At 35.9% G+C, this 26,900-nt stretch overlaps 1 protein-coding gene across 4 annotated transcripts in view; it reads right to left on the reverse strand.

Moving 5' to 3' along the window:
• Positions 1-378: 378 nt before the first annotated feature.
• The window catches only part of TMPO (thymopoietin), a 31,988-nt gene continuing 5,466 nt past the window's right edge, over positions 379-26,900 (reverse strand). The window contains exons 2-9 of one of the 4 annotated variants that reach the window (XM_053584260.1): positions 20,407-20,533; positions 17,759-17,917; positions 11,502-11,599; positions 5,420-5,539; positions 5,225-5,320; positions 4,689-4,799; positions 3,595-3,683; positions 379-2,587 (exon numbers count right to left, since the gene is read on the reverse strand). In XM_053584260.1, the coding sequence (XP_053440235.1) occupies positions 2,305-2,587; positions 3,595-3,683; positions 4,689-4,799; positions 5,225-5,320; positions 5,420-5,539; positions 11,502-11,599; positions 17,759-17,917; positions 20,407-20,533 (1,083 nt within the window). In that variant the 3' untranslated portion in view covers positions 379-2,304. Of the gene's footprint in view, positions 2,588-3,594; positions 3,684-4,688; positions 4,800-5,224; positions 5,321-5,419; positions 5,540-11,501; positions 11,600-13,874; positions 16,764-17,758; positions 17,918-20,406; positions 20,534-26,900 lie in introns of those variants that run through there. The other 3 variants (XM_053584261.1, XM_053584262.1, XM_053584259.1) reach the window with 3 other exon arrangements.

The raw sequence follows: 26,900 nt of genomic DNA on the forward strand, positions 1-26,900 counted from the left end.
GCACAGCTCCATGATGAATACATAGCATAGTAACATTCTGGCTTAGTCGCAAAGCAAGACTAACAATCATGAGGGTCACAAGACAGTAAAACTGGGGTGGGGGTGAAGGGTAGGACATAGAGACCGGCAGGCAGTAATCACTACACTGTCTAGAGAGAGAGGCCTCTGAGAGCTTCCTATGCCATTCTGTGAGTATAATGGCTACACACTGCTTACCTGTGAACAAACGAGGACCTAATTACAATGATTAGAAGTAAAACATACAAATAGACTGAAGTGAGAACTAAAATGCAATAATCCATAAATACCACTTAAGAATGTTATCTAGACATCTTATAGTTTATGTTACTTGAAAAGCATTTATTACAACGACAAAACTAGAGGTTAATTACTTTATTACTGAATTATATCGTAAGGTCTACATCTACAATTTAATCAGGAAGAAATGCTTTGCACTTAACATCAAGGACACATTTACTCTAGTGGAATAAAACAGACACAGACGAAAGACCAAATACATGTTTTTAAAAAAATGACTATATGTTTTACCTGTTACTATTTTTGCTATTTTGGACCATACTCTTAGAGAATTAATTTTACATACATATTAAGTCTGATTTATCTCCCCACATTTTTAAACATTAAAATGGAGCTTCTCACAATTTCAAATTATAAACAAAAGACTGAAAACACATGGGAAACAGCATTTAAAAACAAAGAAAGCAAAAACTGCTACTACCTTATAGTGGAAAAGTTGAGTAAAACATGCTCCTTCTATGGCTCATCTGAAAGAAACACTTTTACTCAGAGAGGCAAACATTTCTGATCTAGAAGTAAGTTTCCCACTTACATTGCATGCCCAGATCTACAATTGTTTCTGGTCTCAACTGCAAAGTAAGTGAAAATGTCTATAAAATAACTAAAAGCTAAATACCAGAATAGGAGTAATCCAAATTAAAATTTTGTGCTGGTCTAAACATACATCTTCAGCTTCTCCCTTTTTAAAAAGTATCTTTTTATTTCAGATGACATTTAAAAATAATCGACACTTTTAGTGTGCTTTATAGTCAATCACTGTAAAGTTGAAACTCAAATGAGTAAGTTTAACATTTTTATGTTTTACTTGATTCTCCTGAAATTCCAATCATTTACTACTTCACTCAACCAAGTTACACATGAGGTAAGTTTCAGCTAAAAAAGAAAAAAAATAGAGATAGATAAAAAGATAGATAAAAAAGATAAAGTTAACCATTTCAACAGTAACAAAATCATAATGCCCACCTCATATTCAGAGTTTACAACTTTAAGTATTAACTACTACTTATTATGTAATTTAAAAGCAAATGAATTTTGCACATTTAATCAAATTACTCTGGGAAATACAGGGCAAAAGAACTTGGTAAAATTTGTTCTTGGTAACAGAAGACAATCCAAATGGAACATAAGACCAGTGTTTAAAATTTCTAACTTCTAAACAAACACATACATACTTATCTAAAGAAATATTTTGGTAGCAAACTGGGTTGAAAGAATAAATGTTTTGCTGTAAATAAAAGGTACAAATTTCCAATTATATCCTCATAGCTAGCTAACAGCTTCTTAAGACACATTCAGCCAGCTAACAGTACTCTAAAACCTGTATATGTTATACTAAAAGATCTCTGCTAAAAATCGACAATTTCAATGGGTCTTACTGAAGTAGGACTTTCATGATACTAGAAATCTTTTAAAAAGTATAATAGGGCTAAAACAATGACATTACTATTAATAAAAGTTACAGAAGAGATTATTGCCATACTTTTCCTCATAAACACCATTAAATTTTGTTGTAGTTACAAAAAGGACAACCAAATTACTTTTTCTCTTACCAAATTTCATTATTTCACATTTCTAAAGTTTTTATTCAGCAGAGAATTCCTAAAATCTGTTCTGTAAGAATTCAAAGTATTAAAATGTATAGCTTCACATTATACTACCACGTTTTGCCCTTGTTTCTCAAATACACAAAATCAATACACATTTTTTTCAAAAATGAAATAAGATGTCCACATTAAAAAAATAAAGCCTACAAAAAAGTTCCAGAGCTAAAAAAGATTCATATGGCACAAAGTGATCCCCTACTAGTCCAATGTCCAAAAACATTTTAATGAAGTCCATTTATATATTTTTTTGTTTTTCAATGGAATAATACATTTATTAAGTGAAATCACATTATTTTTAGTTCTTGAAGTAAACGAATGCACACAAATGTTTTTCAATAGTTATTAAAAATAGGAGACCAAGTTGAATGTGCCAAAGAGATATTCAGTTGGAAATAGAGTTATTAGGAAGAAACTTAAAGAAGGGATTTCCTTGGTTGGTTTCCATAGCTTGATAGACCAAAAACAAAAAAACTGCCACGACAACAAACAGCAAAATTTTTATCCACATGGGAATGGAGCGTCCCTTTTTTGTCTTTTCCGATTTGACATCTGCCAAGGGAACATACTTAGGAACATATTTAGATGAATAAGATTCCTCCATCCTGAAATCACTGAGTTCTAATGGCCGGCCTGCAGCCCCTTTGATTGGTCTGCGGCAACTAGCACTGTTGGGAGTAAAGGAGGGAGAAAAGAATTTTAGATAAAGTCACGATTTAGATAAATAATAAAATGTCATTGCCACTCCTAAGTCCAAGCACATTCTGTGAGATCAGCAATAGAAAATTGATATAATTAAAGCACTGAGGTCAGTGAACCTACTTAAAACTCCTATACATTTTTCATTTTAAAAGTAGATACATCTTTTGTTAGAAAATAATATTCGGAATACTGATAGTCACTAAACCTGCCTTTTAAAAGGCTTTTTGAAGCTACTATATTTAGGAGGAAAGAGAAAAAACCTAAGAGTTTTGGTTGTGATTCCTTTAGTTAAGAAATAATTAAACATATTTAATGTAGCCTTTTCAATCAGAAAAGAAAAACTGAGGGGAAAAAATTATTTCTTTCTTATTAAAGGTTTTCATTTAGATCTTAAAATATGAATTAAATAATGGATAAATGCATTCTGAGAGGCCAATGTGGGTGGAAAGCTTGAGCTCACCAGTTTGAGACCAGCCTGAGCAAAAGCGAGACACCATCTCTACTAAAAATAGAAAAAACGGAGGCAAGAGAATCATTTGAGCCTGAGTTGAAGGTTGCTGTGAGCTATGATGCCACAGCACTCTACCCAGGGGGAAAGCTTGAGATTCTGTCTCAAAAAAAATTTAATTAATTAATTAAAAAAAATACATAAAGGATAAATGACTTACAAACCTTTACCTTAACAAAGTTATTTTGAAACTGATTCCACTTTTTTTTTTTTTGTGGTTTTTGGCCGGGGCTGGGTTTGAACCCGCCACCTCTGGCATATGGGACTGGCGCCCTACTCCTTGAGCCACAGGCACCACCTGAAACTGATTCCACTTTTAAGGAAATGAACTGGCACCTTCAGGGAATTAAACTGCTCCCAAAAGAACAATTTAATTTTGAGAAGGTACAATAACTTTATGATGAGGAAGTTTTAAAAATTCCCTAGCAGAATACACTAATGATTTGTTGCAACATATCTGAGTACCTAATTCCTGTTGGTGTAGATGCTTCATAGGGAAACATTTCCTTAAGAATATCCCTTTCTACTCTTCTTTCCTCTGTTTTTTCTCCCACCTAATAAGAAACAAACAAACAACCACAAGTTAAAATTTAGAGTAAATATGCAATAATTAAAACATAATTTTAAATAGCAGCTTTAGAGAACAAAATGCCTTTAAATCTAGCCTAGCTTTTAGAACAGACAGTTCTAAATTCTTTATCATCTAGGTGTCCACATGTTTCCAAGGCTCTCTTCAAATTTCTTCCATATGAAGATATCTTAATGTGGTTATTAGGGGAAAGAATTGCCACACATTCAAGTAAGTGGGGAAAAAAAAATTCAGTAACCAATAGGCAGTGTAAATTCCCTCATTAATCTTCTACATTTTTCTCTAGTAAGACATTAAAACTAAAAAAAAAAAAAAAAAAAAAAAAAAAAAAAAGACATTAAGACTATACTGTTTTGTTAAATGTTAATTCGGTAATAAAATGATCAAATATAGAAGATAGCCAATTAATATGGATCTTTAACAAAATTTTGTATGTTTCAAAACAAGTCAATGCAATGTTCCCAACTTAAAAAGCATAAAATAATTTTTTAGCTTGATTGTTAGCTGTATTGACCTTTATGCCCAGATTAAAATAAGCATTTCACCTCTTTTGACAAAGATTCATTAAAATTATAACACATCATGCAGTTAGTACTTAAAAGCTTAATTATACAGGAGTTAACCAATTCAAGCACTATACAAAGTCTCTTTAAAGTCCCTTTCAACAAATAAAGTGTAGCCTCCCTCACAACACAGTAGCACTTTCAAACTTGCATCCGTGACAAACAGATTACAAGCAGCACACAATTGACCACTCCCTTGAAAACTGAAAGTTAAGAGGCACACAGTAGCAAGAGAATAGTATTAGCATGTCATACTGTATTAATTTCCATTTTCACTAATAAAAGTGTGTCTTTAAAATATATGCATATATACACACACCACCCAATAAAGAAAGCTCTGCTCCCTCCCACTCCATTTCCTCTTTGAAAGATCAATGATAGCATCGATCTAAATTTTATTCATTTACTTCAGCTCTTGTCAATGGTTTCTTTGGTGTTCTTCTGGATATGTCTGAGAATTCAGTGAATGGCAGAATAGGAGCTGCATGCTTGAAATTTCCAGTCACCCTATTGACAACCTGCCAAGATTCAAATTATTCAGACTCAGAATTATCCAAACATAACAAAGACACTTAAAAAGAAAAGAAAGATATTCTTTCTATAATATTTGAAAACTTCCCAATAAAAATTTAGGCAACAGAGCCTAGAAATGAATATAACTCAATGCTTCTATGTGAAGCCTTATCATTCTTCAAATATTTTACCAAAAAGTATCCTTACAATACTTAGGATTCTTGTACAATGAATTAAATTTATTTATACGTTTGTATAAATTTTCTATGTAGAAAAATTCTAAAATTCAGAACCAAATAGGAAAAATAAATTTAAAATGTTAAAAAAAACATGTAAATTTGAGATTTGCCAAAATACACCACCTCCCCATTTCCAATTAAAGGGTAATTTACAAAGAATAGCACTTGTATAGTTTATGAAATATATTTACTAAAGTTTCGTTGCTTGAAGCCATTATAGTTTCAGCTATGGGAGTACTCTCTGAAATTACTGCACCATCTATACGAAAATGTTCTGAAGTTTCCACCTGTTAGGTTGAAAACAAAACAAAAACAATAAATATAAAATAATCACTAAAACCCTACCAATCTGAAAACCCAATTCTAAGCAATAAGCCTTGCATCACCCTTTTCCTTGGAGTTCTTCTCGACCCTCTCGTAGATTCCCTAGTTAATGCCTGCAGAGGTCCGCCTTTTGAAGATCCACTTGTCCATTCAGTCTCAGTTATTCCAACTTGAGAATAGCTCTATTCAAGCATCAACACATTAAAAAGTCATATTCTAACATTAAACACCTTGCAATAGCCATATTAGCACACCGAGAAGCCACGAAAAGCCTCCAAATGCCAACATTTAAAAAGAATGCTAAGACAAACAATGCTATGCCTTCAAAATATTCCTAATGTACTGATTAAATAGATGTGCAGGCAGCAGAAAACACTTAAAAGATAGTAAAATATACTGAAGAGCCCACAGGTCACAAATTACGATAAGAGTCGGAGGGGGTTGGGGGGAGAGGCTGAGGCAGGTGGATTGTCTGACCTCAGGAGTTCAAGACCAGCCTGAGCAAGGACAAGGCAAGGGCAAGACCCCATCTCTAAAATAAAATAAATAAATAAATAAAAACCCCAAGTGTTGTGGCAGGCACCTTTAGTCCCAGGTACTCAGGAGGCTGAGGCAAAAGGATCACTTGAGCCCAAGAGTTTGAGTCTGCTGTGAACTATGACACTATAGCACTCTACCACAGGGTGAAGAAAAGTCAGGAGGGAACAATTATCACTGGCTCCTTTTTTGACCTGCTGTTTGACTCTAGTATTGGAGCTGCATGTCTTTCTCTAAACAGAAAGCACACTATGACTTAACAGAAAATCATTTGTTACAATAAATCAATTTCCTCGTAAAACAAAAATAGAAACTTTAAATTATTAGCACAGATTAACATTATTCTTTCATGTGGTTAGAATTATTTTAGTAGAATTAGTTGAAATTACAGTCTAAACATAGCTATCTGAATTGAAAAATTCCCAGGCATTACACTCCTTTTGAAAACAGAATCAAAATCAGGCAGCAATAAAAAGCCTTTGGTGAGCCCAATATGTCACTGTCAAGTCACAATACTACCCAAGACTCACTACAGATAGAGGGAAGGTGATATTATACATACGTGATGGTTTTATGTACAAATCAATGTCTACTAAAGCTATTTTTTACTCTTACATGTATCCTGTGACAAGAATGGTCATCCAATAAATATACTTATTTGGCTGGAAGTATGACTACTAAAGCCCACAAGGTACAGGCGCAGTCTCTTTTTTTTTTTTTTTTGAGACAGTTTCAAGCTGTTTACCATTGGTAGAGTGCCATAGCATCCCAACTCACAGCGATCTCAGGCTCTTGGGCTTAAGCGATTCTCTTGCCTCAGCCTTCCAGGTAGCTGGGACTAAAGGCAGCCTGGCTGGCTATTTTTTGGTTGTAGTTGTCATTGTTTTTTGGCAGGCCCGGGCCAGGCACAGTCTCAAGTTATCTGATTTTGTACTTATCCATGTCTAGAACTGACATTGTAAGAGCTTTACTTTGGACTCACAATCTAAATACCTGGGTTCCTTATCCTGCTATCAGTATTTGCTAAATGCAGAATTAATGTTAGTCAAAAAACAAATTAAAAACAAATCACATACACAAATATTGGGTGGTGCCTGTGGCTCAGTGAGTAGAGTGCCGGCCCCATATATTTTGAACCTCAAACCTGGCTCCAGCCAAACTGCAACAAAAAAATAGCCGGGCACCTGTAGTCCCAGCTACTTGGGAGGCCGAGGCAAGAGAATCGCCTAAGCCCAAGAGCTGGAGGTTGCTGTGAGCTGTGACACGACAGCACTCTACCAAGGGTGACAAGGTGAGACTCTGTCTCTTAAAAAAAATAAAAAATAAACGCATATTAACAATCATATCCCGGGTGGCGCCTGTGGCTCAAGGAGTAGGGCGCCCGTACCATATGCCGGAGGTGGCGGGTTCAAACCTAACCGTGGCCAAAAACCAAAAAAACCAAACAAACAAAAAAAACAATCATATCCCTATTTGAAGAAACAACATTTTCATAAAGTTTTTAATTTTGCTGGCACTGTATCACATTTAAAAAATATCAAATGCCCTCAACTCAGATCAATTAAATCAGAATCTCTTCTAGGAGGGCCTGAGCATAGTTAATTTTTTTTAAACACACTTTATTTATTTTTTTAATTAATTAATTTTTGTTGTTGTTGCAGTTTTGGCCAGGGTCGGGTTTGTACCCACCACCCTTGGTATATGAGCACCTGAGATATTTAAGAGCTACCTTACTCTAAAAATTTTAGGTAAAACATGACCAATATGAAAAACAAACAAACAAACAAACAAAAAAAAAACACGACCAATATGATTACTCATACTAACTTAAAAAAACAAAACAAAACAGCATCATACTCCCCCATGGCACTTTCACACATCGCTGATGGGAAAGAAAAATGCTTCAGCTAAAACGGAGAGGAGTTTGGTAGTACACCTAGTGAAATTAGCTAGCATTTTCACTTGTAGACTTCCCCAAGATAAACTGGCAAAAATATGAAATGATATTTGCAAAACTATTTGGTTCATCCTGACACTATTTATAATAGCATGTACCTGAAAACTACAGAGATATCAAAAGGAAAGTGGCTGAATAAATTATAGTATATCCCTAAATGCAACACATAAAACATACTGCAACAAGGAAGAGGGATATATTCTAATATGGAGTGACTTTTAGGATAAGTGGGTTGAATGCATTAAGGAATGTGCAAAGTAGGCTGCCTTTTATGCAAAAGACAGTAATATAAAATTTGTTTTTACTTGTATTTTCAAAAAGAAACAAAATATAAACCAAAACCTAACAAAAATGCTTATCTATAGATGGTAGGAACAAGGATAGAAATGAGAGTTGTGACTCTATTTTGCCTTATAGAACTACATATCTACATTCTCAACAATTAAAAAAAAGAAAAAGCAACTCCAGTGTTGGAAAACAAAAAACCCTAGCTGTACATTAAATTGGGGGCCTTCTGATTTTTTGAATTTACATCCTGATGCAATATAGCCTAAAAGGCAAGGAAAAATTGCCCTTAGTAGTCTTACCTTATGTAACAGTAATATTGTGTTATTTTGAAACACGTATTTTGTGAAACTTTAAGAATTATCATTTGAAGAACCAAGATACTCAACATAAGACAAAAAAGATATAATACCCAAAACCGTATTCATAATTAGACAGACTATATTCATAAATATGAAATGTCACCATGAACTTATCTACTGAAAAGACCTAGAAGCCGTGACATCCCAGTAGAAATGAACACTCTAGCATCCAAATTATGGTTTCCAAATAATACTTTCTATTTAAAGGATCAGGGTTCCTTGGAAAAATGGCTGATTCCAGATATGAAGCAGAAAGTTTACATAAGCCTGGATTATCTTACACATCAGAAAACTATCAAAGACAAATGAGGGGGAGGCGGAAAGCAATAAAAAAAGTAAGAACCAATTTAGTAATACCCACTAGCTAAAGATGGCACAATGTGAACATGAAGAATAGAAGTGTTCATAAATTAAATACATAAAAACCACAAATATAATTTCTCTTGGATTTCTTATATATAAATTTATTTTAAGGTCACTATGAAATTCCTGAGGGAAAGTTCTTTGCAAAGGAATTTCAGTTATAGATATAAATGGAATGAAAGAATGAGAAATATAACTATTTTATATACTCAAAATGAATCTTGATAGTCATTAATGACTATTAGAGCTATGAAATGAAGGGGTGATGTGGAACTTTATAATGGATGGATCACCCTTTCAATGTGCATCCAAATTGTTACTAATTAATTTTAGTATCACCAAAAGGACATCCTATACCTCCTGAAATGATGCGATAGGAAAGCCAGATAATTTATGAAGTATTGTTGTCAAAGAAACTGAACCCACACCTAACCAACTCTCTAGATTCTGGGCTGTCCAATAGGCCATTAGCCACACATGGCTATTTCAATTTAAATTTAAGCAAAGTAAATGATATAAAGAAACAAACTGCGAAACTGAGAATGTGGGAATTGATGTAATGACCTACTGTCTTCACCAAGTAAATGGAGGAAAGGGGAACAGTTATGGTGGGATTAACTACAAAGATTAAATAAATAAGTAAATAAGTAAAATATAATAGGTGGCTCTTGCTTGAATCCTGATTTGAAGGATATAATCATAACTGAGACATTTCTAAAACTAGAACAATCAGCTTATGCCTATAATCCCAGCACCCTGGGAGGCTGAGGTGGGCAGATCACCTGAGCTCATGAGTTGGAAACCAGCTTGAGCTGCTTGAGCTAGAGTCAGACCTCATCTCTAAAAAAAATAGCCAGGCATTATGGCGGGCACCTGTAGTTCCAGCTACTTAGGAGGCTAAGGCAAGAGGATTTCTTGAGCGCAAGAGTCTGAGGTTGCTGTGAGCTACAACGCCACGGCACTCTATCAGGGGCGACAAAGTGAGAGTTTGTTTAAAACAAACAAACAAAAAACTAGAACCATCAGAATAAGAATTACATATGTAAGAATTAATCGGGCCAGGCATGGTGGTTCATGCCTGTAATCCTAGCACTCTGGGAGGCTGAGGTAGGAGATCACTTGAGTTCAGGGGTTCAAGACCAGCCTGACCAAGACTGAGACCCCCCGTCTCTACTAAAAATAAAATTAGCCAGATCTTGTGACTTTATCTCAGGAAAAAAAAAAAAAAAAAAAAAAGGCAAGAAGCAAGACCAAAGCAATTTAAAAGACAGAGTATGTGGGTAAAGATTAAACTAAATTGTTAAAACATTCATAACTGCTGAGCCATTTGTGACTGAAGTCATTACTCTCTTCACTCTTCCAAATTTTCTATAGAGAAGCCATATCTAATCCTCCCTGTCATCTCCCAAACCTCTAGTTCTTTATCCTGCCCCAGTTTAGATTTCCCCTTAAGCTTTCTTTAATACCACTCCCTTCCTTTTTTTTTTTGCAGTTTTTGGCTGGGGTCGGGTTTGAATCCACCACCTCCACTATGTGGGGCCGACACCCTACTCCTTTGAGCCACAGGTGCCACTCCCACTCCCCTCCTTTTAACCTACTATCTGATCAGTCACATGCTCCTGCTAGCACGTCACCATCCTACCTTCATACTGTGGACCCAAATTCTCCATGCTGGTCTAGTTCAGTGTCCTTCACCAGACTTTCCTAATTTTTCTTGCTCTGTTATTTCCTTATTTTTCAGCATGCTCCAGTGGCACTGTTTTTGGCAATACTTAATAACATGGCAATAAATTATTTATTCCAGTATTTAGTTCTCAAACAAAATCATTCATTCAATACTCTATACATTCACCAGTCACCAAGCTCACTTCTAACAGTTCTGAATTCAAGTCGTCAACTACATCAACTGAAGAGAGGGAAATAGCTTAAGAAATCAAGACTACTGGGCAGCGCCTGTAGCTCAAGGAGTAGGGCACCGGTCCCATATGCCGGAGGTGGCAGGTTCAAACCTAGCCCCGGCCAAAAACCAAAAAAAAAAAAAAAAAAAAAGAAATCAAGACTACTTCCTCTGGAGATTTATGATTTTAAAATGACAAACAGGAGATAAAAGAGATAAATAATCAACTAGGCAAATCTTCCAGCCAGCCAGAGTAAGGGAAAGGAAAACGACTCTGCAAGTACAGAATAAGCAAAGAAAGCAGTGTGGTCTTAGGACCGTATTAGCTTCAGAGTTCATGGAAAAGCCAAGAAGACAAGACAGGCAAAAATAAAAGCCAAGTTACAAATCTAGACACAAAGACACAGATATGAAACTCTCTGTAGCTTTTAAAGAAATCGTATGAAAAGTGGTTAGGCATTTCCACCCTTTAAAAATTTTCTCTCAAACAGTATAACCGGCTTTGAACTACACTTAGCACAAAATCAAATATAAATGAGACATTAATTAAACACTTGCTTTTGCAGTACACATAGACAAAATCCACAGTTCAGATTTCTAATGCCATTTAACTCACAAAAGAATTAAGTTTATTGAGTGCGCTGGAATCTGGCTGTCAACCATCAAATCTGTGGCTAAAACACAGATTAGTGCTGTCAAGGGATTATTTATCCCTGTACACACGTGATCACAAAACTAGATACCTGATTGTGCTCAACTCTTCTTTGCTTGAGTGTTACTGGAGTCTTTGCTCTGCCCTTTAGTGGTTCTCTCTTCTCAAGCTTGAGCTCTATTTTAGAGTCTGGAAATAACAGCGAAGAAACCATTACTCTCTGAAACACATTAAGAAGCTATGATGTTATCCAAATATTATTCTGGAACCCTGGTTTTAGGCACATTAATAGGTAAAACAAGTCGGTCTATGTAATCCCTCAACAGAATAAAATTCTTTGACTGCAATTTGTCTTAATTTTCGTTTCCATTTTATTTCATTTTTAAAAAATCTCCCTTATTCTTTAACTTGACCACTTCTTTATTCTTTTTTTCTGGGACTAACAGCTTTAAACATAAAGTGAATTCAAAATACTCTCATGGAAACGCTTCATTAAAAAACAATTCAGATGTGGAAAAAGTACATTTTAAATACAGTTTTTACCATTAATCTGTCCATATGGTGTGCTACTACTTTATTGCAAAGGTAAGCTTATTAAATTAAAATTTGGACCATGAAAGGAAAAAGCTACAGAAGATTTTAAGAATGAAAAAAAAAAGTATGGTACCAAGCTTTAATAACAATAAATGCCAATGCCATGAATAAGTACACTATTAAAGTTTCCCTCCCTTCATTTTTGATGTAGTTACAAAAAAACATGGGTACAACTGAGGTAAGGAATCTTGTTCATAGAAAAATACAACCCTTTACCTAACAATTGCAATCAGTGTAACCTGGTTTATTGTACCCTCAGTGAATCCCCCAACAATAAAAAAAATAAAATAAAATAAAAATAAAAAAAGAAAAATACAACCCATCACAGGTCACTTTTCTTTCCCCTTCTTCATAATAAAAATAACATTTCTTTGAAGAAAAGTCAATGCTTATTTATTACTTATCATGACAGTTAACTGAACAACTCAAAGATACATTTTTTTTTAAGCAGGCTTCAATATTCCATTTTTTTGTCGTGACTTTATCACTACTTGAAACTCTATAGATTTTTAAAAAGACTGATACAGACCAGGTGCAAGGGTTCATGCCTGTAATCCCAGCACATTGGGGGACCAAGGCAGAAGAAACGCTTGAGGCCAGGAGTTTGAGATCAACCCAGGCAACACTGTGAAATCCCGTCTCTACAAAAATAATTAGCCAGGTGTGGTAATATGTGCCCATAGTCCCAGTACTTCGAAGGCTGAAGCAGGAAGATCACTTGAGCTCAGGAGTTCAAAGTTGCCTGGAGCTAGGATTACACAATTATTTCTAGCCTGAGTAACAGAGAAAGACCTTGTCTCCAAAAAAAAAAAAAATAAAAAAGATATATATTTTATATCAGTTATATATATATAAATATATATATATATACACACAATTTCTCCTTTTGTGGCCATTTATAATAGTATAGCAAAATTAGTAAAGACTACTACCAAAAATTTAAATTAGATTGCTTTCTTACCACAGAGGCAAGAATGGAGCCAATTTTTAAAATAAGCTTAGGGTTTTTTTTTTTTTGGAGACAGCCTCAAGCTATCACCCTGGGTAGAGTGCCATAGTGTCACAGCTCACAGCAACCTCAAACTCCTGGGCTTAAGTGATTCTCTTGCCTCAGCCTCCCAGTAGCTGAGACTACAGGTGCCCACCACAATACCCAGCTATTTTTCTTTTGTTGTTGTTGTTGCAGTTTGGCCAGGCCTGGGTTCGAACCTGCCACCCTCAGAATATGGGTCCGGCACCCTACTAACTGAGCCACAGGCGCCGCCCTAAGCTTAGTTTTGTACTAAGTCAGTGTAGTTGTGCTAAAGAGTGGTCAAGATAGCTATGTATCTTGCTAATTTTCCACTGTAATCCTAGTCAGTCCAGAGCCTACTTCTAAATCTCCCAAAAAAGAATAGCAATTTTTACCAAGTTAGTTCAAACAGTTTAATCTTTACTTAGGACTAAGCTATCTACTCCACCTTCTATCTTCCCAATACTTCTATTAATGGACCTACCATTGTTATCTATGATTGATACAACCCTTAGCAATATAAAATCTACTGTTATGCTATTAAGTCAGAATCTAAGAATTAGAAAGTACAAAATAAAAAAATCTATTAGTAGTTTAGCAAAAATTGATTAGACAGATAAGGTAGAAGGTTATGGATTAATTCCTCTTACAAACTGAGATTCCAACAGCAAATAAAAACAGGGTCCTCCAATAGAAGGAAAACCATATGATAATAATAATTTTAATTATACCATTTAAATGTCAAGTGAGTTTCAATGATGAAATGGAAAAGGGATGTTCAACCACAAATACTTAACTTGTTGCAACTCCAAGAATAAAACACACATACAACATGTTTCTGGAGACCACACAAAACTGTTCAAATTTAACAACTTTATTGAATTTGCAGAAGCATTCTACAATAATACATTTTTAAAAAATCACATAGCACTTAGTAGGTACATGTATACATGTACATTTCAGAAGACAAATAACAAAATTACTCCCAGAAAGTTGCAAAGATGGACATTTATATTCTAAGAATATGGTAATATTAGGCTAGAGAAGTATGCAAGGGACCGTATGTTGTTATATTTAACACTACTATTTTCCACAATGCCTCTATAGTGCTTTCTTATCTTACATTCATAGAAATGAAAAGAGAACATTAAACTGCTTTATACAGACATATAGATACTAGGATATAATTTCTTATGGTTTTTTAAAAAAATAATTTAAATTTGCTTTATAGTCTAGATTAAGCCTAATCACTCATTGAAATACAACATAACTTGAAAGAAAAGCATTATTTTAAAAAGGCCTCATTTTTCTAGTATCAAGTTCATATGACAAAATAGTTGTGGTGAGTATGCACTATCCCAGAATATCTATACCTCCGATAGCATTTCTCATGGATTAGTACTGGTTCATGACTGTATGATACCAGAACATGAAGACATGTATGACTTGCATCAGAATATAAACTAATACATTACACTGCTACTGCTATTGCTGAAATTTCACTAAAAAATAAATCCCGTCATTGATCTAAAAAGCATCACTAGATATAAATTCTTGTTTGCTTATCTTGTCTCTGAGTCGGTAACAATTTGTGGACTCGCTCTGTGAACTGTACTGGTCTAGAATATTATGAATGATGTGGCAAAACTAATAAACAAAAGAAAGAAAATAACAGCAAAATTTGGACAAGTTCTAGAACGTGAAAAGACACTTAGGTGGAAGTATCAGAAAGAACAAAATCATTGTTCTGAATTTGTAAAACGTGTATAATTCTATCCTAGATATAAAGGAGAACAGATACCATGCTATTAAAAAACAAAGACTCTACTTATAGTCTAGTTATGGAATTTCCCTCGTTTTGAGGAGTTATAAAAGTACAAGTAAAACAGAAAATAACCAAGTACTTAGAGACGTAGAGTACCAGGTTATCTGTGAAAATCTTAAAAAAAAAAAAAAAAAAAAAAATTACTTTTATACAGTAATTTGATGGGTAGAAGCTTAACATTTTGAAATTAGCCTAATCTAGAGACTAAAAAGACCTTAACAGAAAAATAAGTTTTGGCATAAAAGTATCTGAAATTTCTAGAAAAAAAATTTTTCCCTTATCACTCACCCAGCCAGGCTAAGTGCTTCTGGGCTTTATGTTTCAGGCTGGGGCTCAGGCAAAGTCCCTAAAAAGTTCTTAATTAAGTTTCCCATATGAAAGGTAAGATAGATGTCTTTGTTCTTAACTTTATTGGTGTTTATTTCCACGCTTTTTAATTACTTTATACACTTCTCCTCCAAATAACGTTCCACCTTTAAAGGATGTAACAGCCAGCTTATTCTTAGAAGCTGAATTAAGTTTGCAATCTTTCAGCCAAAGATGTCGGCGACCTACAGTGGAATTTCCCATAGTATGGGCAGAAATCTTCACTTCATCAAATGCAGCTTCACAAATATATGAGGCTGCATCATATGTTTTGCTCAAAATTCCAAGTGCCTGTTGCATACGACTAGGATCTGAGCTAAGAATTTGTGCAGCCTGACTAATGTCTGCCTGCATAGCCTTAGCTACAAAGGCGGTATGGGTTGCAATATGCAATGCTGATGCTGCAGCTTCATATGCTCTACAGAGTGCCAAGTCCAACTGTTTATCACAAGACTCAGTGGAGGCTGCCTGAATACTTGCTGGTGGAGTGGCTTCAGAAATAAACCCTAGGATTTCATCATCTACTTTTGGAACTGATAATATCCGTGTTGCCTCTCCAGAAGAAATCGGATACTTGCATGCCAATGAAGGCAGCTGCCTGTCAATCTGCTGCCACTCCTCTTCAATTACTTTTAAAATAGATTCATGTAAGGGAAAAGACGGTTCTGAGGCATTTATTTTATCATGCTGTAATTCCTTAGACATTTCTATGCCTAAGGTAGTGAGTGAATGAGAGACAACACTTTTGGCAAAAGACATCAGTTCAGATTCAGGTATATTCTGGAATGTCACAAAGGAACCTGAATCCCTTACCTCTGCTTTTTCACTGAGTCTACGAAATTTTCTTGGAGGAGACAGGGATTCAATTTCTCCAAACTTAGATTGATCAATTCTCTTGCATATGTTTTCTATATCCAGTGGGGGTGCAGAGTTAGAAGTCCCAGGCAAACTACCTACCCCACCCTGGACCAAAAGAGAATTGACATAATCTCTGATTGCCTGAGCAAGTGGTGGAGAAATTAGCTGTGATCTCTCAGGCTCTTCCTGTGCTTTCCTTTCACTGGAGAGAATTGACTGATATGAAATATGGGACCTCTCAGGATATAATGGTTGAATTCCACTTTTCTCTCCACCGTAAATATTTTCTACCATCTCTTTATAGCAAGTAGTGGTGGTTTCTTTAATCAGTGAAGGAGAAGCTGCAGTGGAGACCAACATGCCAGTGAGTTCATGCTGAGAAGATGACGAAGAGCTTTTCTCTAAACACCTATCATGGCTAGACTTGGAGGAAAGAAGCAAATTCCCTCCAGAGACTACATTCTGCAACTGTCCCCTGCCAGGCAAGTCTGTGGCAATAAGAGGCCCCCTACGTGGGTCTCCCTCAGAAGTATGTGTTTTCTTAGCTGCCTGTAGTTCAGTACTGCCCAAAGGAGGACAGGTAGAGATTTCAGGAAAAGAGATACCCTGAAAAAATCCACCAGAGGGAGTAGTTGGAAGTTCAGAAAAAGGAACAAAATCCCTAGTGGACTTCACTTTCTTGTGTTCTTTCTTCTTTCCTGTAGAGGCAAAAGAGGCAGGAAGTTTAAGCATTACTTGTGTTTGAGTAGAATTATTCTTTGCCTCTTTGCTAAAATAGTGCTGTTGAAGGAAAGGATTCTATATTTCACATTGTGAACAGCCAATTTGGCAGATTATGCCCTGTTAGGCAATGCTTATGGAACTATAAGCTATTTGGGTATATTAAATAATTGTAACATTAACAAGTAATATGAATTATTTACAAATATTCAAGTTGTACTTACAGTAATTTTTTAAAAAAACATTCATTTCATGTACTATTCTCAAAAATATTTAAATATCATGTTCAAATTTTCTTATAGTATAGAATACTAAAAATATGGCCAAAACATTTGCTTTAAAATTGCCTCAAAATGAGATTATCTAGTAAAAATGTAAACAATTTAAATGTCTATGAATAGGAAGAAAACATGCCATAGTCAAATGCTACCACTATATATCAATTATGAGAAATAAACCTACAAAAAATAAACCAGTAAAATTAAATCTCAAAAATATGACACAGAATTAAAAAAAGAAAGTGATAGGATTTAGCATATCATGTATACACATTTTTAAAAGCACAAAACAATATCATGTGTTAGATCAATGTATATGTAAAAGTAAAAACTGAACTGGGAAGATAAGCATTAAATTAATGATAGAGCTTGCTTCTGTGGAAGTGATAATGGATAATGGGCAAAGAGTAAATAGGGGAACTTTGCCTTTACTCATAATACTTTATTCTCTTAGAAAAATGAGATTTGAAGCAAAAAAGATAATTAACTGCCAATTTTAAGTGATAGAACAGTGGATATTTTACTTGTCTCTTACAATTATCAACAAGTCAAATTACTTCAAGTATTACTCTAATGATCTGAAGAAAAATTACATATATTTTGCCAATATTGTTTTAAAAGTTACCTTCTTCATGGTCACTGTATGAGTCTGAAAAGAACTGCATATATTTGATTAAGATCCTTTTAAATTTTACCTTCTTCGTTGTCACTATATCTGTCAGAATCATTACTTCCATTCTGCCTTGTGTTTTCTGCAGATGAAGAAATTGCTGGCAGAGGAGTAGAAGATCTTGATTCTGTTCCTTGTTCCCTAAGTTTCAACAGCTTTTTCTCATATAGCTTCCTGGTTGTTCCTGAATTAAGAGCAGAATTTGGTTTAGTACCTGTATTGCGTTTCTTTTTTTTGAGACAGAGTCTCATTATGTCACCTTTGGTAGAGTGCCATGGTTTCTTATTTAAGGTCCAGCTCAGACACAATCTTCAGTAACATTTTAAATTTACCTTTTCCTTTAGTAAACCCAAGTGCTTAATATGCTCTATAATGGACTCTCCTACAATAGGTGTTTTTCTGGGATCTTAAATATATAATTATAACATTTCTTTTAATAGCATGGAATACACAGTAGACTAATATAGGCTTTACTACAGATCACCTACTAAATAGCCACGCACGCCCAAGTATTTTAAGCTCAAAGTCTTGGACTTACACATTTTCTCTACTACTATGTAATAACAGTGCTTGCTTATGTAGAAAAATCATTTTTATAAACAGATTATTCCCCTCTGTAGAATAACTATGATTAAACTCCCGTATCTCTAAAAGATTATATGCCTTAACTGGCCATTCAACTAATGCCTATAAATAAATTTAAATATAAGAACTTTGCTGTTGAAATGACTTTTTATGGAAGAAACACAATACAAATAGAAACGACAAAGCGAGGCCAGAGGCAGTGGCTCATGCCTGTAACCACAGCACTTAGAGAGGCCAAGGCAGGCAATAGCTTGAGCTTAAGAGTTCAAGTCCAGTTCTAAAAATAGCTGGGCATTGTGGTGGGTGCCTTTAGTTGGGAGGCTGAGGCAAGAGGATTGCTTGAGCCCAGGAGTTTGAGGTTGCTGTGAGCTATGAAACCACAGCACTCTACTGAGGGCGGTGAGATTCTGTCTCAAAAATTTTAAAAAAGACAAAGTAAAATTGATTGTAATTCTTAACACATTTCAATATCAATTAACAGTTTAAAACTCCCAATAGCTTTTGTTTTAAAATTTTACACTAACTGTATCTTTCCTTAATTTCTATAAGATGAACAAAATGACAATGGACATGTTTTAGAAACAGTATGTAACAGACACGTCGTGTAAGTTGTCCTAAGTTGAACCACTGCTACACCAACATATAATTTAGTGTATTCTGATATATATCTTGTCCAGTGTCTCCTTTTGGAATTTTAAACGAAAAATTTAAAGAAGTATTATTTATCTGTTAGTAATTATGTTAATAAGCTTATTACTATTATTTGAATAAACTTATTATTTCATTTGGAAGCAGTGTATAAATTAAAACAAACTACTCTAAATTCATGTTTGCAACTACACCTGCACCAAAGCCCACCAGATCACCAGCGTTCACAATACTCAGAAGACCAAAATGGATTTTTCTCATCTTCAAGTTACTGTCAAGGCCTCCAAAACTAAGGCATCAACTTTACAAGATCATCACCACCTAAAAGTAATCTAATGATGAAAATGTAGTGTTTAGCTCTAAGTTTTCTGTTTTTAGTTTGTTCTTTTGAATATCGTTCTTGAATTCCAATCAAGATAGGAGTTTTTAATTTAAAAGACACTTTTAGGCTTGGCACCTGTAGCACAGTGATTACAGTGCTGGTCAAATACACCGAGACTGGTGGGTTCGAACCCGGCCCAGGCCTGCTAAACAACGACAACTGCAACAACAACAACAACAAAATAGCCAGGCATTGTGGTGGGCACCTGTAGTCCCAGTTACTTGGGAGGCTGAGGCAAGAGAATCAATTGCTTAAGCCCAGGAGTTGGAGGATGCTATGAGCTGTGATGTTATAGCACTCTACCCAGGGTAACAACTTGAGGCTCTGTCTCAAAACAAACAAACAAAATATCAAAAAGCCATAGCCAGGCGTTGTGGTGGGTGCCTGTAGACCCAACTACTTGAGAGGTTGAGGCAAATGAATCGCTTAAGCCCAAGAGTTGGAGCTGTGACACCACAGCACTCTACCAAGGGTGACATAGTGAAACTGTCTCAAAAAAAAAAAATAAATAAATAAATAAATAAATTAAATTAAATAAAATAAGGTGGCGCCTGTGGCTCAAAGGAGTAGGGTGCCAGCTCCATATGCCGGAGGTGGCAGGTTCAAGCCCAGCCCTGGCCAAACTCTGCAAAAAAAAAAAAATAAATAAATAAATAAATAAAATAAAAGATACATTTAATAACTGGAAAATGGTACTTTGCTGGGATTGAATAATTTGATTTATATTAACAAGTCTGTCACTAACTTACTGAGTTGGATGAATTTGGCCAGCAAGGTTATCTCATATTTCCTCAAGTGTTATATAAGACCTATTTGTCTCACCAGGTAGCGTGTATGAGCACCATATAAAACAATTTTAGCAGAAGTAATTTCAGACATTATCTAGTTCAATCTTCCCATTTTATTTCCCTCAATTAGAATTAAGGAAGGGGTCCTGAACATATAAATGATTAATAGCAGACCAGTCCTTAGAACCCAAACTCTAACCGCTAAGAGGGACAAATAATTTGAAGTCCTGCTTCATAGAAGATACTGTATTTGAAATTTCATCAACTTACCTACAATAGGACCAGGATTCACTCCATATTTCACAAGTTGATCCAAAAGATCCTCATTAGTGAGCTCTGTCACATCTAGATCATCTTTATCTTCTAATCTGGGTTTATCAGTTTTCTTTGTGGCTTTCTGTAAACAAAGTTTAGTTATCTTTCCATGTGAATTTAAAAGTTCACTTATTTAAAAAATTCACTTATTAATACTCAAATAAACAATAAACATGCAAAATTGCCTTTAAGTTGCTTTACAGTAATAAATATGAAAGTTTTGAGGTAGGTCCATTATTTCACTTCCAAGAAACACAGCCGACAGAGTCGTTGCTGATTTACCCGTGCAAGTTTCAACTTGCTGGGCTTACCAGTATTGCTGAGAGGGCTTCGTTTGTTTCCATTCATGCACATTTTACGTTTCTTGATTTTTGTGTATCTCAAAACTTTTGTAATGATCTACGTATTAAGCCTTAGCAATTTGGTTCAATAAAAAGCAGCGCATTATTTGAGGATATTTTCTAAGTTCAATTGTAATTATATAAACCTAATAGTCAAGTAAGCAACTCAAATTTTAGAGACATTATTGTTAAAATAGTCAATTTTGGATTACTTATCTAAAAGGTAGTGATGGTATTCAAAATTCAAAAAAGCAAATAAAGGCTTGGCACCCGTAGCTCAGTGAGTAGGGCGCCAGCCACATATCGAGCCAGCTAAATAAAGACAACTGCAACCAAAAAATAGCCGGGCATTGTGGTGGGTCCCTGTAGTCCCAGCTACCTGGAAGGCTGAGGCAAAAGAATCACTTAGAGTTTGAGGTTGCCGTGAGATGTGATGCCACAGCACTCTACCAAGGGTGACACAGTAAGACACTGTCTCAAAAAATAAATAAATAAAAAGTAAAGCTGATTGACCTTGGATAGCATTACATTATCTGTATTATAATTAAATTTATGCTCATTCTTTTGTAAAATAACTAAAAGTTCTACTGTATTTCTTAAAGCATATAAATCCCGATAGCAAAGGAGACAGATTATCATAAAAGTTGCAAGGTGAAGTCAGACTGGGTTTTAAAGATTTCATCCAGATCATTGTAAATTTACTATTAATCTTTTGGTAATCCTTAAATGTTTAAACTAATCCAGGAAAGTTTAAGTTAAGGCTTTACCACAAAGGTTTATACTTAGTTATATATAAAAATGATTTCTAGATGGCGCCTATAGCTCAGTGGGTAGGGTGCTGGCCACATACACTGGGGCTGGTGGGCTGGAACCCGGCCTGGAACAGCTAAAACAACAATGACAACTGCAACAACAACAACAAAATAGCCGGGCATTGTAGCAGCTGTAGTCCCAGCTTCTTGGGAGGCTGAGGCAAGAGAATGGCTTAAGCCCAAGAGTTTGAGGTTGCTGTGAGCTGTGACGCCATGGCACTTTACCCAGGGCGACATAGTGAGACTCCGTCAAAAAAAAAAAAAAAGAAAGATCTCAATTAAACAGCATACGAGAACTTAAAAGAAGCTCAAATGAATACAGTTGCCTCTCCCTATCTATGAGTTCCCACATCTGTGGATTCAACCAACTACAGATAGAAAATATTCTGGGGAAAAAAAGCCATGGCTGGGCTCAGTGGCTCACACCTGTAATCCTAGCACTCAAACCCAGGGCATCAGCATGAGACTGTCTTCAAAAAAAAAAAAAAAAAGCTGGGTGGGGGGACAAGAAAAAAAAAAACACACAAAATTTAAAAATATAGTATAACAACTATTTACATAACATTAGGTATTATAAGCAATCTAGAGATGATTTAAAGTATAGGGAGGATGTACGTACATTACCATACCATTTTATATAAGGGAATTAAGTATTATGGAATTTGCTTAATTCTATGCAAATGGAATCCAGGGATTTATGGATATCCATAAGGGGTTTTGGAAACAATCCCCACCCCAAGAATAGGAAGGACAACTGCATTCTCCTCGTAACATACCTTAATTATTTTAGTAGCTAATTTATAATCCATGAAAGAAGTCGGATAGAGTTCACATTACATGCTGCCAACATAGTTTAGTCCCTAGATTAAAAGTTCTATATGAACATTTTACTAAAAATAGTCAAAGGAACCCAGGACAAATTTGGAGTGAAATTTTTAAGTTTTAAAATTAAGCAATCTTTACTGAAAAAGCTATATAAACTTCCATGGTTAAGCATGCAAAGGAAGCAAAAGCATGGGTACCTTTTAAGGTTGCGGCAAGTAGCCTTACAACTGCCTCAGTAACCACAGAAAGCATGGGGTACTGAACAAAAAATGGCTCTTTAAACAATAGCCACATTCTGACCTTCCAACAGTGTAAAAAGAAAATACCCACAAGCATCAAAGTAAATTTATGTAAAAATGGGTAATGTTATGAAGCTGTGCAGACTGCTTACTTTCTAATAATGACAGAGGGGAAACAAATCAGGTATTATTTGGCCATGTACTAGAATTTGTTTTAACAAATAAATATTTGATGTCCATTCAAGAAAAATGTTTAATGAAAAGATGACTATAAAAAGCTATGTATGAAAAAGGGTACTTTCAGGGGGCTTTACGGCACTTATCTAGAATTCCCAGGCTTAAATCTTGAAGCAACCTACACGATTAAATCAAAATAGTTGCTCAGAATCTAAGAGTTCTGTATTGAAAGACTTGAACTCTTTAGAGATTCCATTTAATCAAACAGACCTAATTCTGTGTTAGAAACCTACTCAAATTTTCTGTAAAGTGCTGTCAGGTAGGGGAGAAAAACTCCATTACATAATGCAAATACTTTAAAAATAGTCAATCAGGTTCAAATTACTTATAGATAATCCTTCCCACAATAAGAATGCTTACATTTTACCAGCAATAAAACATCTAGGCATTTCAACTTCTTACAATAGCCTGTGGCTCAAGGAGTAGGGCGCTGGTACCATATGCCGGAGGTGGCAGGTTCAAACCCAGACTTGGCCAAAAACCACAAAAAAAAAAAAAGAAATTTCTTTCTTTGGCACACTACGTGTTCCACCTGCTTTTTATTAGTTATCAGTACAGTACATGCTTTAGCTTCTCCAAATGGTTAACTCCCTGAGCACTAATGGTCCCCAAGCCTGGCTTGTTATCAATACCTTAACTCTGTCATCTCTAAGTTAAACAGTCTTATCCCAGTGTGAGTTTTAATCTTAGGCTGGAGATCTGTATTTTTAAGGTGTAGCTCAGGTAATTTGGAGGCAGCATTTAAGCAGTCAGTAGAAAGCAGGAGCACGAGTAAACTCATACTTTTAAATCAAGCATTTAAAAATTTCTAAAAACAGTAAGTGACATAGGAATAGGCACCTGATAAATGTTTTGTCAAATTAATGAATAGAAATGCAATCTGGAGAAGAAAAATGTTGTCATTCATCTTTGAAAATCCATTCTTATTAAAAACAACACAGGTTTATCAAATATAAGTAGAGAACCAACTCCCTCATTTTCTTAAAACATAATGAAAAATGATGGGCAGCACCTGTGGCTCAGTGGGTAGGGTGCTGGGCCCCATATACCAAGGGTGGCAGGTTCAAACCTGGCCCCTGCCAAACTGCAACAAAAAAATAGCCGGGGGGTGGGGGTGGGGGTGGTGGCGGTGCCCATGGCTCAAAGGAGTAGGGCGCTGGCCCCATATGTAGGAGGTGGTGGGTTCAAACCCAGCCCCGGCCAAAAATGGGGGGGAACAAAACAAATAGCTAGGCATTGTGGTGGATGCCTGTAGTCCCAGCTACTTGGGAGGCTGAGGCAAGAGATGCCTAAGCCCAGGAGTTGGAGATTGCTGTGAGCAGTGTGATGCCAGCCAGGGCACTCTACTGAGGGCGATAAAGTCAGACTGTCTCTACAAAAAAAAAAACCCATAATGAAAAATGAGCTAAGCAAAGTAATCTCAAATAACTTTATGCCAATAAATTTGCATAAGGCAAACCAAATCGAGCAGGGGTTCCTAACAGGCTACCTAATTTTTAATCTGAGGGGAAAAAAGCTTCAGAAAAGTTATGCTGGCTTGGCACCAACCACATACACTGAGGCTGGCGGAATCGAGCCCAGCCCCGGCCAGCTAAACTAGAACAAAAAGTAGCCGTGAGTTGTGGTGGGCGCCTATAGTCCCAGCTACTTGGGACGCTGAGGCAAGAGAATTGTTTGAGCCCAAGAGGTTGAGGTTGCTGTGAGCTGTGACACCATGGCATTCTACCAAGGGCGAAGGCTTAAGACTATCTCAAAAAGGAAAGAAAAAAAAAGAGAAAGAAAGAAAGAAAGGAAAGAAGAAAGAATAGTTATGCCATTTTATGAATATCACATTTAATAATAAAAATTAAGAGACAGGTAGTGTTTGTATATGATTAGCAGTTACCACCAGGAAGGAACCAGTAGTCATATGGAATTCTACCTCCAGAGAGATCTGTTCCTTTAAACAAGTCACTTAATTTCTTAGTTTCATTCAAAAATATCAAGTACCTTCTAACAGAACTGTTCTTCAGTTTCTTCCCAGCCATCAGATGATCTCTAATGTTTTTTCAACTTTGAAAAATCTAACAGTTCTGTGATACCACCTATTAGTTACTCTAATTTCTCCAATCTCTTACTTTAGTAGCATAAAGATACTAAAGTTTAATGATAATATAAAATAGATTAAATTAAGCACTTATTATGTATTGTATTCTAAGTGCTTTTGCATTAGTTTACAGAATCCTAAAAATCTATAGCAGAAGATACTAACATAGCCTCATTTTACAAGTGAGGAAACTGAGGTCCAATGCTGCACTTGGCTAACTCCGGAAATCTGCACACCACCTTATGTAATGAACAGATTTTATACATCATTTTCATATACTTACCTCACTCATTTTTGAAAACTGTATTTAGTAACTTTGTACTGTACTGCCCTGCCATTAAAGATAAAAGAATTTAGAGATCATTATGTTGTAATAGGTATCAACTACTGAACACTAGACACTTCACATATGCAACCACATATAATCCTCGATCTGATTAAGTAGCTATTAGATTTTTCCTATATTTCATGTGAAAATGAAGGATTAGAGAGGCAATGATCCTTGCTCTAAGTCATATGAAAAAGTAACCTTGAATTTAAATCTGTAACTCTCGAATTCAGAAGTCTGTACACTTAACACCTTACTCTATAGAGTATGGTGGTCAACTTGTAATTTAATCAACAATTACCAATGCTAGTAGTTTTAACTGTTCTTTTCCAAGTCTTTAAATACGTCCTGTTAAGAATGCATAATTCAGGGCGGCGCCTGTGGTTCAGTTGGTAAGGCGCCAGCCCCATATACCGAGGGTGGCGGGTTCAAACCTGGCCCCGGCTGAACTGCAACCAAAAAATAGCTGGGCGTTGTGGCGGGTGCCTGTAGTCCCAGCTACTTGGGAGGCTGAGGCAAGAGAATCGCTCAAGCCCAGGAGTTGGAGGTTGCGGTGAGCTGTGTGATGCCATGGCACTCTACCGAGGGCCATGAAGTGAGACTCTGTCTCTACAAAAAAAAAAAAAAAAAAAATGCATAGTTCAGCTGGTTACAGTGGTTCATACCTATAATCTTAGCACTCTGGAAGGCCAAGGCTGGAGGATCACTGGAGTTCAGGAGTTGGAGACCAGCCTAAGCAAGAGCAAGACCTATCTCTACGAAAAACAGAAAACTAGCTGGGCTTGGTGGTGTACACCTATAATCCCAGCTACAGGGGAGGGAGGGTGAGGCAAGAAGATTGCTCAAGCTCAAGAGTTTGAGGTTGCTGTAACCTATGACCCCAAGGCACTCAACACAGAGTATGTCTCTAACAAAAAACCCCTAAAACAAAAATTAGCCAGGGGAGGAATAGGGGGATGCCTGTACTCCCAGCTACTCAGAAGGCTTCAGGAGAATCACTTAAATTCAGTTTTGAGGTTGCTGTGAGCTGATCTGATACCACTGCCCTCTAGCCCGGAGCAGAGTTAAGACTCCTGTCTCAAGACAAAAAAAAGCAAAATTCACCAGACCATTCAGTAATGCTATGTTCTTTAAGTTCTACTAGATCCCAAACCTTCATGCTTCGCATTTTAGAACAAAAAGGTAGATTGCCAACTCTGTAAAGGTTTATTTATTTTTTTTGTAGAGACAGAGTCTCACTTTATGGCCCTCGGTAGAGTGCCAAGACGTCACAGGACTCACAGCAACCTCCATCTCCTGGGCTTAAGCGATTCTCTTGCTTCAGCCTCCAGAGTAGCTGGGACTACAGGCGCCCGCCACAACGCCCAGCTATGTAAAGGTTTATTTTTGTGTCTACAATCTAGATAATTTAGACATGTAGAAAAATAACAGTATTGGCCATGTGCAATGGCTCACACCTGTATTTCTAGTGTCGTCTAGGTGCATAAAAGAAAATGCCTAAAAATAGAAATAAACCTTTTTTAAGATGGTCTCACTCTATTGCCTAGGCTAGAGATGCCATGGCCTCAGCCTAGCTCACAG

This window comes from Nycticebus coucang, chromosome 3 (assembly GCF_027406575.1).
Source record: "Nycticebus coucang isolate mNycCou1 chromosome 3, mNycCou1.pri, whole genome shotgun sequence".
NCBI lineage: Eukaryota > Metazoa > Chordata > Mammalia > Primates > Lorisidae > Nycticebus > Nycticebus coucang.